We start from the raw sequence: 15,390 nt of genomic DNA, 5'->3' as shown, positions 1-15,390 counted from the left end.
GAACATACTTATGTGTATGTGTGTATATACTTACATAGTATGAGTGTGTGAATATACTTATGTGTATGTGTGTATATACTTACATAGTATATGTGTGTGTGAACATACTTATGTGTATGTGTGTATATACTTACATAGTATATGTGTGTGTGAACATACTTATGTGTATGTGTGTATATACTTACATAGTATGTGTGTGTGAACATACTTATGTGTATGTGTGTATATACTTACATAGTATGAGTGTGTGAATATACTTATGTGTACGTGTGTATATACTTACATAGTATATGTGTGTGTGAACATACTTATGTGTATGTGTGTATATACTTACGTAGTATATGTGTGTGTGAACATACTTATGTGTATGTGTGTATATACTTACGTAGTATATGTGTGTGTGAACATACTTATGTGTATGTGTGTATATACTTACGTAGTATATGTGTGTGTGAATATACTTATGTGTATGTGTGTATATACTTACGTAGTATATGTGTGTGTGAATATACTTATGTGTATGTGTGTATATACTTACGTAGTATATGTGTGTGTGAACATACTTATGTGTATGTGTGTATATACTTACGTAGTATATGTGTGTGTGAACATACTTATGTGTATGTGTGTATATACTTACGTAGTATATGTGTGTGTGAACATACTTATGTGTATGTGTGTATATACTTACATAGTATATGTGTGTGTGAACATACTTATGTGTATGTGTGTATATACTTACATAGTATATGTGTGTGTGAACATACTTATGTGTATGTGTGTATATACTTACATAGTATGAGTGTGTGAATATACTTATGTGTATGTGTGTATATACTTACATAGTATATGTGTGTGTGAACATACTTATGTGTATGTGTGTATATACTTACATAGTATATGTGTGTGTGAACATACTTATGTGTATGTGTGTATATACTTACATAGTATATGTGTGTGTGAACATACTTATGTGTACGTGTGTATATACTTACATAGTATATGTGTGTGTGAACATACTTATGTGTATGTGTGTATATACTTACATAGTATGAGTGTGTGAATATACTTATGTGTATGTGTGTATATACTTACATAGTATATGTGTGTGTGAACATACTTATGTGTATGTGTGTATATACTTACATAGTATGAGTGTGTGAATATACTTATGTGTATGTGTGTATATACTTACATAGTATGAGTGTGTGAATATACTTATGTGTATGTGTGTATATACTTACATAGTATATGTGTGTGTGAACATACTTATGTGTATGTGTGTATATACTTACATAGTATATGTGTGTGTGAACATACTTATGTGTATGTGTGTATATACTTACATAGTATGAGTGTGTGAATATACTTATGTGTACGTGTGTATATACTTACATAGTATATGTGTGTGTGAACATACTTATGTGTATGTGTGTATATACTTACATAGTATGAGTGTGTGAATATACTTATGTGTATGTGTGTATATACTTACATAGTATATGTGTGTGTGAACATACTTATGTGTATGTGTGTATATACTTACATAGTATATGTGTGTGTGAACATACTTATGTGTATGTGTGTATATACTTACATAGTATGAGTGTGTGAATATACTTATGTGTATGTGTGTATATACTTACATAGTATATGTGTGTGTGAACATACTTATGTGTATGTGTGTATATACTTACATAGTATATGTGTGTGTGAACATACTTATGTGTATGTGTGTATATACTTACATAGTATATGTGTGTGTGAATATACTTATGTGTATGTGTGTATATACTTACGTAGTATATGTGTGTGTGAACATACTTATGTGTATGTGTGTATATACTTACATAGTATATGTGTGTGTGAACATACTTATGTGTATGTGTGTATATACTTACATAGTATATGTGTGTGTGAACATACTTATGTGTATGTGTGTATATACTTACATAGTATGAGTGTGTGAATATACTTACGTGTATGTGTGTATATACTTACGTAGTATATGTGTGTGTGAACATACTTATGTGTATGTGTGTATATACTTACATAGTATGAGTGTGTGAACATACTTATGTGTATGTGTGTATATACTTACATAGTATATGTGTGTGTGAACATACTTATGTGTATGTGTGTATATACTTACATAGTATATGTGTGTGTGAACATACTTATGTGTATGTGTGTATATACTTACATAGTATATGTGTGTGAACATACTTATGTGTATGTGTGTATATACTTACATAGTATGAGTGTGTGAATATACTTATGTGTATGTGTGTATATACTTACATAGTATATGTGTGTGTGAACATACTTATGTGTATGTGTGTATATACTTACATAGTATATGTGTGTGTGAACATACTTATGTGTATGTGTGTATATACTTACATAGTATGAGTGTGTGAATATACTTATGTGTATGTGTGTATATACTTACATAGTATGAGTGTGTGAATATACTTATGTGTATGTGTGTATATACTTACATAGTATATGTGTGTGTGAACATACTTATGTGTATGTGTGTATATACTTACATAGTATGAGTGTGTGAATATACTTATGTGTACGTGTGTATATACTTACATAGTATATGTGTGTGTGAACATACTTATGTGTATGTGTGTATATACTTACATAGTATGAGTGTGTGAATATACTTATGTGTATGTGTGTATATACTTACATAGTATATGTGTGTGTGAACATACTTATGTGTATGTGTGTATATACTTACATAGTATATGTGTGTGTGAACATACTTATGTGTATGTGTGTATATACTTACATAGTATGAGTGTGTGAATATACTTATGTGTATGTGTGTATATACTTACATAGTATATGTGTGTGTGAACATACTTATGTGTATGTGTGTATATACTTACATAGTATGAGTGTGTGAATATACTTATGTGTATGTGTGTATATACTTACATAGTATATGTGTGTGTGAACATACTTATGTGTATGTGTGTATATACTTACATAGTATATGTGTGTGAATATACTTATATGTATGTGTGTATATACTTACGTAGTATATGTGTGTGAATATACTTATATGTATGTGTGTATATACTTACGTAGGATATGTGTGTGTGAATATACTTATGTGTATGTGTGTATATACTTACATAGTATGTGTGTGTGAATATACTTATATGTATGTGTGTATATACTTACGTAGTATATGTGTGTGTGAACATACTTATGTGTATGTGTGTATATACTTACGTAGTATATGTGTGTGTGAATATACTTATGTGTACGTGTGTATATACTTACGTAGTATATGTGTGTGTGAACATACTTATGTGTATGTGTGTATATACTTACGTAGTATATGTGTGTGTGAATATACTTATGTGTATGTGTGTATATACTTACGTAGTATATGTGTGTGTGAACATACTTATGTGTATGTGTGTATATACTTACGTAGTATATGTGTGTGTGAACATACTTATGTGTATGTGTGTATATACTTACATAGTATATGTGTGTGTGAACATACTTATGTGTATGTGTGTATATACTTACATAGTATATGTGTGTGTGAACATACTTATGTGTATGTGTGTATATACTTACATAGTATGAGTGTGTGAATATACTTATGTGTATGTGTGTATATACTTACATAGTATATGTGTGTGTGAACATACTTATGTGTATGTGTGTATATACTTACATAGTATGAGTGTGTGAATATACTTATGTGTACGTGTGTATATACTTACATAGTATGAGTGTGTGAATATACTTATGTGTATGTGTGTATATACTTACATAGTATATGTGTGTGTGAACATACTTATGTGTATGTGTGTATATACTTACATAGTATGAGTGTGTGAATATACTTATGTGTACGTGTGTATATACTTACATAGTATATGTGTGTGTGAACATACTTATGTGTATGTGTGTATATACTTACATAGTATGAGTGTGTGAATATACTTATGTGTATGTGTGTATATACTTACATAGTATATGTGTGTGTGAACATACTTATGTGTATGTGTGTATATACTTACATAGTATATGTGTGTGTGAACATACTTATGTGTATGTGTGTATATACTTACATAGTATGTGTGTGTGAACATACTTATGTGTATGTGTGTATATACTTACATAGTATGAGTGTGTGAATATACTTATGTGTACGTGTGTATATACTTACATAGTATATGTGTGTGTGAACATACTTATGTGTATGTGTGTATATACTTACGTAGTATATGTGTGTGTGAACATACTTATGTGTATGTGTGTATATACTTACGTAGTATATGTGTGTGTGAACATACTTATGTGTATGTGTGTATATACTTACGTAGTATATGTGTGTGTGAACATACTTATGTGTATGTGTGTATATACTTACGTAGTATATGTGTGTGTGAATATACTTATGTGTATGTGTGTATATACTTACGTAGTATATGTGTGTGTGAATATACTTATGTGTATGTGTGTATATACTTACGTAGTATATGTGTGTGTGAACATACTTATGTGTATGTGTGTATATACTTACGTAGTATATGTGTGTGTGAACATACTTATGTGTATGTGTGTATATACTTACGTAGTATATGTGTGTGAATATACTTATGTGTATGTGTGTATATACTTACATAGTATATGTGTGTGTGAACATACTTATGTGTATGTGTGTATATACTTACATAGTATATGTGTGTGTGAACATACTTATGTGTATGTGTGTATATACTTACGTAGTATATGTGTGTGTGAACATACTTATGTGTATGTGTGTATATACTTACATAGTATGAGTGTGTGAATATACTTATGTGTATGTGTGTATATACTTACATAGTATATGTGTGTGTGAACATACTTATGTGTATGTGTGTATATACTTACATAGTATATGTGTGTGTGAACATACTTATGTGTATGTGTGTATATACTTACATAGTATATGTGTGTGTGAACATACTTATGTGTATGTGTGTATATACTTACATAGTATATGTGTGTGTGAACATACTTATGTGTATGTGTGTATATACTTACATAGTATATGTGTGTGAATATACTTACGTGTACGTGTGTATATACTTACATAGTATATGTGTGTGTGAACATACTTATGTGTATGTGTGTATATACTTACATAGTATGAGTGTGTGAACATACTTATGTGTATGTGTGTATATACTTACATAGTATGAGTGTGTGAATATACTTATGTGTACGTGTGTATATACTTACATAGTATATGTGTGTGTGAACATACTTATGTGTATGTGTGTATATACTTACATAGTATGAGTGTGTGAATATACTTATGTGTATGTGTGTATATACTTACATAGTATATGTGTGTGTGAACATACTTATGTGTATGTGTGTATATACTTACATAGTATATGTGTGTGTGAACATACTTATGTGTATGTGTGTATATACTTATAGTATGAGTGTGTGAATATACTTATGTGTACGTGTGTATATACTTACATAGTATATGTGTGTGTGAACATACTTATGTGTATGTGTGTATATACTTACATAGTATATGTGTGTGTGAACATACTTATGTGTATGTGTGTATATACTTACATAGTATATGTGTGTGTGAATATACTTATGTGTATGTGTGTATATACTTACGTAGTATATGTGTGTGTGAACATACTTATGTGTATGTGTGTATATACTTACATAGTATATGTGTGTGTGAACATACTTATGTGTATGTGTGTATATACTTACATAGTATATGTGTGTGTGAACATACTTATGTGTATGTGTGTATATACTTACATAGTATGAGTGTGTGAATATACTTATGTGTATGTGTGTATATACTTACATAGTATATGTGTGTGTGAACATACTTATGTGTATGTGTGTATATACTTACGTAGTATATGTGTGTGTGAACATACTTATGTGTATGTGTGTATATACTTACATAGTATATGTGTGTGTGAACATACTTATGTGTATGTGTGTATATACTTACATAGTATATGTGTGTGTGAACATACTTATGTGTATGTGTGTATATACTTACATAGTATATGTGTGTGTGAACATACTTATGTGTATGTGTGTATATACTTACATAGTATGAGTGTGTGAATATACTTATGTGTATGTGTGTATATACTTACATAGTATATGTGTGTGTGAACATACTTATGTGTATGTGTGTATATACTTACATAGTATATGTGTGTGTGAACATACTTATGTGTATGTGTGTATATACTTACATAGTATGAGTGTGTGAATATACTTATGTGTATGTGTGTATATACTTACATAGTATGAGTGTGTGAATATACTTATGTGTATGTGTGTATATACTTACATAGTATATGTGTGTGTGAACATACTTATGTGTATGTGTGTATATACTTACATAGTATGAGTGTGTGAATATACTTATGTGTACGTGTGTATATACTTACATAGTATATGTGTGTGTGAACATACTTATGTGTATGTGTGTATATACTTACATAGTATGAGTGTGTGAATATACTTATGTGTATGTGTGTATATACTTACATAGTATATGTGTGTGTGAACATACTTATGTGTATGTGTGTATATACTTACATAGTATATGTGTGTGTGAATATACTTATGTGTATGTGTGTATATACTTACATAGTATGAGTGTGTGAATATACTTATGTGTATGTGTGTATATACTTACATAGTATATGTGTGTGTGAATATACTTATGTGTATGTGTGTATATACTTACATAGTATGAGTGTGTGAATATACTTATGTGTATGTGTGTATATACTTACATAGTATATGTGTGTGTGAACATACTTATGTGTATGTGTGTATATACTTACATAGTATGAGTGTGTGAATATACTTATGTGTATGTGTGTATATACTTACATAGTATATGAGTGTGTGAACATACTTATGTGTATGTGTGTATATACTTACATAGTATGAGTGTGTGAATATACTTATGTGTATGTGTGTATATACTTACATAGTATATGTGTGTGTGAACATACTTATGTGTATGTGTGTATATACTTACATAGTATATGTGTGTGTGAACATACTTATGTGTATGTGTGTATATACTTACATAGTATATGTGTGTGTGAATATACTTATGTGTATGTGTGTATATACTTACATAGTATATGTGTGTGTGAACATACTTATGTGTATGTGTGTATATACTTACATAGTATATGTGTGTGTGAACATACTTATGTGTATGTGTGTATATACTTACATAGTATGAGTGTGTGAATATACTTATGTGTATGTGTGTATATACTTACGTAGTATATGTGTGTGAATATACTTATATGTATGTGTGTATATACTTACGTAGGATATGTGTGTGTGAATATACTTATGTGTATGTGTGTATATACTTACATAGTATGTGTGTGTGAATATACTTATATGTATGTGTGTATATACTTACGTAGTATATGTGTGTGTGAACATACTTATGTGTATGTGTGTATATACTTACGTAGTATATGTGTGTGTGAATATACTTATATGTATGTGTGTATATACTTACATAGTATGTGTGTGTGAATATACTTATATGTATGTGTGTATATATTCTTACATGGCATGTGTGCATGTGTGTACGTATATGCTTATGTTTATGTGTGCATACGTGTGTGTGAGTGTATATATGTGTATGCATGTACTTATGTGTATATATGCGTATGCATTTCCTTACGTGTATGTATATATGTGTATGAGTGTGTATATACTTACGTGCACATGCATATGTGTAATAAGTGTGGATATACTTATGTGCATATGCATGAGTCTGTGTACATATACACATATATAAAACATATAAACACATGTTGAAAACCCCTATTTCAGAACAGAAGAGCATAAAAACTGAGAAGCCAAGTCTCTCCCCTCTGGACCCCTCCCCACCCTTCAGCATCGGCCACAGCTAAGTCCCACGTGGCCCTTCAGGGAATCAGAATGGGGTTACGGGAGGCTCTGGCTGAGCTCGAGGGGAAGGCGACCTCCTAAGGGCCGGGCTCCCTGTGAGGCTGGGTCAGATGTCCGCACTGAGCCAGCTCACTCTGCCCAGGACTCTGGGGATGGCACAGTGCCTGGGCTTCGGTCCCCTCACCTGGAATGCAAGGATACGGTACCTGACCTCCCGCCCGCCTGCCTCCCAGGGCCATGCTGAGTGACCGTGGCAAGGACACTGAGGATTACCCCTGGACTTTGCTGGGCTACAGATGCACCAACAGAGGCAGGACGATTAGGCTCCCAGGTCGTAGAGGTGGCCAGACATGGGGCCTGGCATCCACCTGGGGCCTCAGCCTTCTGTGCCCTCCTATGGGTTGCACGGTTTCTGGGAAATCCTCCATCCTCAGGTTTCCCACCAGCTTCAGGTCAGGACACCTCCCTGTTTATCCATCCTCCCCCACCCCCTGGCAGAGTGCTGGGGTCACAGAAGGGGCTGGGTAAAGAACTGCTCACTATGAAGCCTCATGCATGGAACACCAGACACAAGGGCAGAGGGAGCGGATGGGGTGTGGGGGGCCAGAGCAAGCCCCAGAAGTCTGGCAGGTCAGAGCAGGAGGGAAGCCAAGCCTGGTCTGTGTGCATGCATGGTGGGAGACACTGAGGTCAGCGGGCAGTGCACGAGACCAGGACGCAGTCAGCAGCCTTCCCCACTTGTGGCCTGGAAGCACCAGGCGGTGGGATTCCCCGCGCCAGAATGGCCACACCTAACTCAGGATCCAGGCCGAGTTGGGTTGTGCCCGCTGTTGCTTTTTTATCAAAACTCGGGCATTGGGATAAGAACTTTGAGAAGAAGATCGCCTCCCCTCCCCCCACACTTTTGGGTGATTAAATTCCACGAAGGCCACAGCACAGCACACACTGGTGGGTTGGAGTCTGTCCCTGGCTTCAACCCTCATGGTAATCCTCCGAGGATTAGGCTGGGGGAGGGGTGCACGCAGCAGCTCCTTCCTCCAAGGACTCAGTTCCAAGGTGTACAGGAGGCCGGCCTACCTTCCAGGAAGTAAACTCTCACTGGCACTGGCCACAGGGAGCTCAGAAATGGGGAAACATTGGAGCTGGAGGTGAGATGTGCTCACCCCCGTGAGTTCCAACTGGAAGTACCAAAAAAACCCAGGTGATAGAAATCCATCTCTTGACTCCGAAAGCAACAAATCTCCATGAGACTACCCAGTATTACACTATTCACGGTTTTCAGATCTTAACGTGTTGTTTTCTGTCCAAGAGATGCTTAAGCTCCTTGCTAAATCTGCAGTTAAATGACAGATGGACTGGTCATTAACCCGCAGACACGTGGCAGCCCCTCCCGGGCAGCAGATGCTAACAGGAAAACGCAGGCACCCTTGCTGGTTGAGGTGAACTCAGAATTTAGGCGAGTTTCTGAGTGTCCCTCGGGTGTCTCAGTCATTGCTGGGTCCATTCACTTACTGATTTGGCCAGGCAGGCTTCTCTGCTTGGGTAGGGTTAGTTCAGTCTGTAGAAACTTTACCATAGTACATTACGTATAGGTGGAAAGCTTTGCAGAGCACTGCTCGGTGAAAAACAAAATGTTTCTGCAGAGTGGACTCATAACTTGGAGGGAATTCACAAGCAACACATTCGCGACCACACACTGCAGACATCAGAGCAGTAATGACCACTTTGTTACAAATACACTACCCTTATTCTGACATGGCCTCTGAAACACTGCAACGAGGTGGATACAAAGAATCTCTTCCTTTCTGGGAGGCTAAAACATCCCACCCACCTGTTCTTTTTCTGAATGCCATCCAGGTGCGCAGGCCAACATCTAAAACCAAAATCTCGGACTCCCATCAACCGTTCACTGAGAAACAACCCGCAAACAACCCGCAGAAGCTGCTCCGAAGCTCCAGTTTCCAATCGCGTGACCCCTGCTCCAGGGGGCTGGGGGTTTCGGACTCTGACATTCATCCCTTTCACTTGTTTATTCGCTCAACAATTAGCCAAGTCTCTTGGGTGGGTCTCACCCGGGCAGGACAGGCCTGGCCCCCAGGCACCCACAGTAACAAGGGGCTGCGAATGTGACGGGGATGCAGAGGAGGCCCTCCAAGGACCTCCAAGCAGAGGAGTCTTCCTCCTGGAGGTGATATTTCACCCGAGATCTGAGGGAGGAGCAGAGAGGCCAGGAGAGAGTGGGCAGGGGCAGGAAGAAGGACAGCCCCCAGGCAGCTGGAGCCAAGGGCACCAAGTCTGGGGGTAGGGCAGGGCCAAGGAGGGTCTTGGAAACCACCTGACCCAGGGGTACCCTGAGGGTTCTGAGCAGCGAGCAGGGGGGAGGAAGGCCCCCTGGACCACATGAGTGATGGGAGGGGTGCTGGGGGCTGGGGGCCCATTCAGGAGCCCAGAGGAAGCGACTGTGCGTCTCAACCCTATGGCACTTGGCACAGCGAGTCTTCAAGTAAATGAACACAGCAGACCAGTTGGGCAGGAGGATGCCAGCGTCTGGCTGGGACAGCACAGAGACAAGGGACAAGGCCCAGGAGCCAACTGGGGACGGCCCTGCCCTTTCCTGTCACCAGAAGGGATGCCACGCTCCATTCTCTCCCCTCTTCTCAACTTTCTGCCCACAACTTCCTCTCCCATCCATGAGAACCAAACCCACCCAGAAGGCGCTTAGAGAAAAAGCAGGCGACCGGGAAAGTGAGGACTTCAGATTGACTCCAAGAACTTTTCTCTTTAACATCATCATTACTTTACGCGTGAAAAGATGTCCGTCTCCAGGCAAAAAGTTTTGTCACAGTAGGAAAAACACTCCCCACCAACTGGACAACCACCAAGTCCTGAAGCTGCGCCTTCGCTCTGGACCCTTCCGGGGTGAAAAGAAAAGCCATCTTGCGCGGGATCTTACAGAAACGCAAACACAACACACAACCAGAGGCTGCCAACCACAGACCGCACACCGCCCTGGACGGATCCCGCCGGGTCGGAAGCCACGCGAGGGAAGGAAAGGGGCAAGTCTGGAGGCCGCGCTGCTGCCTGCGGCCGCCCCTCCCTCAACCAGGACCAGACCACCCCACGAACAAAACGTGACGGAAGCCGGGCGCACACTGCTCCCTCCGCGCTGGAACCGAGGCTGCACAAACCTGCATCTGCCGCAGGCCAACCCCTGCACGCCCCCCGGAAAACAACTCGCAAACCCAGAGGCGGAAATCCTCCTGCCTTTTATCTTCAGGGGAGCCCCCCCAACAGCCCGCGCCCCACTGTGGCCGGCGCTGACTCAAATGACCAGCCAGGTCCCCACAGACGAAGCTCATCAGGTGACAAACTCACATCCAGGGAAGCCGCTCCGGGCGGGGCCTGCACGCGGCGGGAGGCGACACCCGGACCAGGGGACCCATTGGCGCGGAACGACGGGCTGCGGGGGGCCAGGGATCAGGGAAAGGGGGTGGGGCGGCGCCTGGGGTGCGGGGATCCAGGGAAAGGGGATGCGGGGATCCAGGGAAAGGGGGTGGGGCCAGCCTCCGGGTGCGGGGGTAACGGGATGCGGGGCCGGTTCAGGGCACGGGCGGCGGGAACCAGGGTTACGGGACGCAGGATGGCTGAGGGCTGCTGGCCGCAGGGCACCGCGGCGGTCCGGGCGCGGGGCCACCCACCTGGGCCTTTCGCAGGGCGCTGAGGCGCAGCTCGTGCACGAAGGGGTTCCGCCCCGGGGGAGCCAGCAGCCGCGCGTCGCCGGCCCCCGCGCTGGAGGCGGCACTGGAGGCGGGGGCGGCCCGGGGACCGCGTCCCCGCAGCCTCATGGCCGCGCCGCCCGCCGCGAGGGGCACAGGGCGCGGGGCGCGGGCGCGGGCAGCGGGGCGCCGAGCGGGGCGCGGGCAGAGGATGCGCGGCGGCAGAGCGGGCCTGGCGCGCGGCCGCGCAGGCGCCGGAGGGGCGGCGGCGTGACGTGGGCGGGGCGGGGCCCGCGGGGCGGGGCCAGGGCGGGGCGTCCGCGCGAGCCCCGCCTCCCGCGCCCCCGCGGGTGTAGGCTCGCGCTGGGGGCCGGGGTTGGGGGGCCAGCACGGGGCTTGTGGGACCCACGGACTCCGAGGACCAGGGGAGTCGGGGAGGGCAGCAGGGGGCCGTGGGAGCCTGTGGGGGGGCCCCGGGAGTTGGGGGGCCGGGGCGCCGGAGGACCGGGGGGCCGGAGGAGTCAGTGGTCCGTGGGGGGCCCGGAGGACGGAGGGGCGCCGAGGCTTGGCTGAGCCCCTCCCGCAGAGGCAGGGCCCAGGGACCGCTGGCCGGGCTTAGTTCCCGGAGAAGGGAGGTCCTGTCCCCAGCGCGGGCAGGCCCGCCACGTAGCCCCTTTCCGCCGTTCGGCGCGCGCGGGGGACGCGGCTCGCGGCGGCCAGCCCTGAGCGACGCGCGGACAGGGGAAGGCGCGGGCACGCGCCCAGCACGCGCGCACCCAGGGGCGCGGATGCTGAGCCCGCAGGGCGTCCCGGCGCCACGCTGCCCGCCCGCCCAAATCCCGAGGGACACGAGGAGCTGGGCCAGCCAGGCCGCACGTGTGAGAGGCCATTGCGGACTCGGTCCCGGTTGCACTAGGACCCCGCCCGGGACCCAGCTCCCCGCGGCTCTCCTCCTGCTTTTCTTCCCCCTCGCCGGTCCTCGCTCAGACTGGGGACCCTGGAAGGCGGCCGGTGGGGGCAGGGGTCCTCGCTGCGCTGCTCCTTGGTCTAGTCGGTGCAGTCCCGGCTGTGGGCTGTGCCCACCGAGGTGTGGGCGGACCCCGCCCCGGACGCGTGGGGTCCGCTCGGATCCCAGGGTCCGCTCAGACCAGAGGGCCCACCCAAATGGTGAGACCGGGCATTTGTGGGCCGGGCCAGCGGTTTGTGAATCCTACGATGCTTTCTCACTCCCTAGTTGCGTAGTTCTGGCGTTACTCCTGCGGGGAAGGGGACACGCGGGATCCCTAGTTTGTGACGCAGTATTAACTGGGCAAGGGCAAAATAGTTCCCTTGTCAAAATGTGTGAGTTTCAGAAATTCACCACAAGCGTTTTGTAGCGAGAACAGCCGAGTGCTCTGCAGGTCTCCTCTGGCCCCACAGGCAGGAGGTGGAGGACGCCAGCAGGCAGTGGCCCCCAGGCGTGAGGAAGGACAACCCACAGGGTCCAGCACCCCAGCTGCAGTGGAGCCCTGGGGAGGCGCAGGGCAGCCCTCCCTGAATTGCTCTGGGGCTGGGAGTGGACCTCTCTAAAGCCCTGGGCTCCTGGGGATCCCCAGCCTCCTCCCTGCCTGGGCAGCAGGCCAGGGAGTGCTGGCCCTCTGATCGCCCAGCGGATACCCTGGCTGGCTGACACGGCAATGTTGCTATGTGCAGAGAGCCCTTCTGTATTACATGGAGAAAGAGAAATGGGGGGGGGTTCCGGGGGACAAAAGAAAGGCCAGTGGTTCCACTCAGTCTACGACTTCCTATGCGGTGTCGTCCTTACAGAAAGGGACATGCAGGGCGGGTCCCACACACTTCAGAACCTTATGCTTGACCTGAGCAAGTGATGTCTCCTCAAGACCTTGGTTGTCACGCCTGTAAAAGGCAACGGGCACGGTGCCAGCCCTCTCGGCTGTGCCGTGATGACATGGAAGTCCTCGTGACTGTGGTGCAGCTTATTTGCTGGTGGACGTGCGTGGGTTCTGTTTCCCTCGCCTCTGTGGCCTTCAGCCCACGGCTCACCTCCTGGGCACTCAGTTGCCAATTGCTCTGACCGCAGACACGTGAGGCCAGCTGGGAGAGCTGGTGGGTCAGTGTGAGGGGCAGCGTGGAGTGAGGGGAAAGAGAGAGAGGAGGGAGCGAGCGGGAGGGGTGCCCCACTCATTCACGACCAGCAGAGCTGTGGTGCACCTTCAGAGGTGACGAGGCAGAAGATGGCCAGGAGAGCAGGGCCGAGGGGCCGAGGGGCCAGAAGGGGCAGTCTGTGGAGTTGCCCACTGGGAGGACCGGCAGGGAGAGAACTGGGAGGCCGTCCAGAGCCACAATGGAGGCTCGCGAGGGATGGTAGGATCCAGGACGGTTGCTTTAGGGGGGGGACCCAGGGCCTGTCCTTAGGTGGCAGAGCGCTGCCTCACGGGATTAGTGGAAACCCCCTGAGAGAGGGGTGGCGGTGGCCGGATCTCAGCCCTGAGGGACCTGGACCTCAGGGGAAGGGGTGTGCTGGGACCAGGGGCAGGGCCCCCTCCCTGCTCCGGCTGCAAAGCTGGACAGTTAACGGCTGGGGATGAAGGCCCCTGGTTTGTGAGGGGGTCTGTCTTCTCCTGAGGCCTGAAAGGAACTCGTCGGGGGCTGGCGGGTGGGAGGAGAGGCTGGGAAGTTCGTGGGTTTGCCCTGGCCCTTCACGCAGGCTTCAGTTTTAATGCAGCGATGGAATGTTCTGGAAGTCCCAGAGGGTTCTGGAAGCTTGATTCAGAGACATTGGTCTGGGGCCCAGGGTTATAAGCAGTTTCTTTCAGTAGAGGCGGAAGGACTTCCTTTCATCTCCAGGACTTAGTTTCTTGGTTTTGGAGAGACCTCTACCTGGGCCCCGGTCCCTGGACCCTCCCGGAACACAGATCCTCCGTGCTGGGGTGCGTGCCCCGTGTCCGCGGCTCCTTGCTCTCATTCTGCTCCTGTGCTAAGAGGATAGATCTAGAGAGAAATGTTTCTGAACTCCAAATGAACTGAGAACACAAGGTATCTGCTTATTCCTGTGGGGCTGCGTATTTTTGGTTTGTCTATTTTTTGCATTTTAGAGTTATTTACAGGAGAGAAAGAGATGTTGTCCTTCATTTTCTCCTAATATTTAGTTTTAGTTCTGCCTTTCAGGGTTGTTTGTAATGCAGGTAAAGATTTTTTTTCTCCGCATAGTGACCCAATATTCTCGCCCCCACTTATCAATCTCTCTCTCCCATTTGTGGTTCCTCTTCGGCAGGAACAGAAGTATTTATAAAGCTATTTCTGGATGCTCTGTTTTGTTCCACTGGCTTGTTTGCTCCTGTGCTGGTCCCACACTGCTCTCACTTCGATGCCTTTGGAGTAAATGCACCGTGGCAACCAGTAGGGTGAATTCCGGTTGGCGCTTCTTTTCAAGGATTGTCTTAGCGAGGCAGAGAACTTCGTTTTTCCAAATTATAGAATCAATTCGTAGAATCAGTTTGTCCAGTTGCTAAAAATTCCCACTGGAGGTTTTGTTTCAAATTACGTTAAATGTGCAGGTGACTTTAGGAAGAGTGGCTGTCAGGGTCCCCAGGATTTGCTTTGATGTGGTCTGATGAGACAGAGTCACGGCCATGACTGTCCTGAAGGAGGAAGTTTTGCTCACAGATCCCTAGAAACAGGAGTCATGCTGTGC

The 15,390-nt window shown here is 44.8% G+C and overlaps 1 protein-coding gene across 1 annotated transcript in view; it reads right to left on the bottom strand.

Annotated features, from left to right (window-relative positions):
• Positions 1-11,948, bottom strand: part of LPCAT1 (lysophosphatidylcholine acyltransferase 1) — a 68,061-nt gene extending 56,113 nt beyond the window's left edge. Inside the window, exon 1 of the mRNA XM_044779512.2 lies at positions 11,679-11,948. Within this exon, the coding sequence (XP_044635447.2) occupies positions 11,679-11,825 (147 nt within the window). The 5' untranslated portion in view covers positions 11,826-11,948. The remainder of the gene's footprint in view (positions 1-11,678) is intronic.
• Between the last annotated feature and the right edge of the window lie 3,442 nt (positions 11,949-15,390).

This window comes from Equus asinus, chromosome 10, assembly GCF_041296235.1.
Source record: "Equus asinus isolate D_3611 breed Donkey chromosome 10, EquAss-T2T_v2, whole genome shotgun sequence".
Lineage (NCBI taxonomy): Eukaryota > Metazoa > Chordata > Mammalia > Perissodactyla > Equidae > Equus > Equus asinus.
Note: the sequence above shows the minus strand (reverse complement) of the source record. Positions and strands in the feature narration are given on the sequence as shown.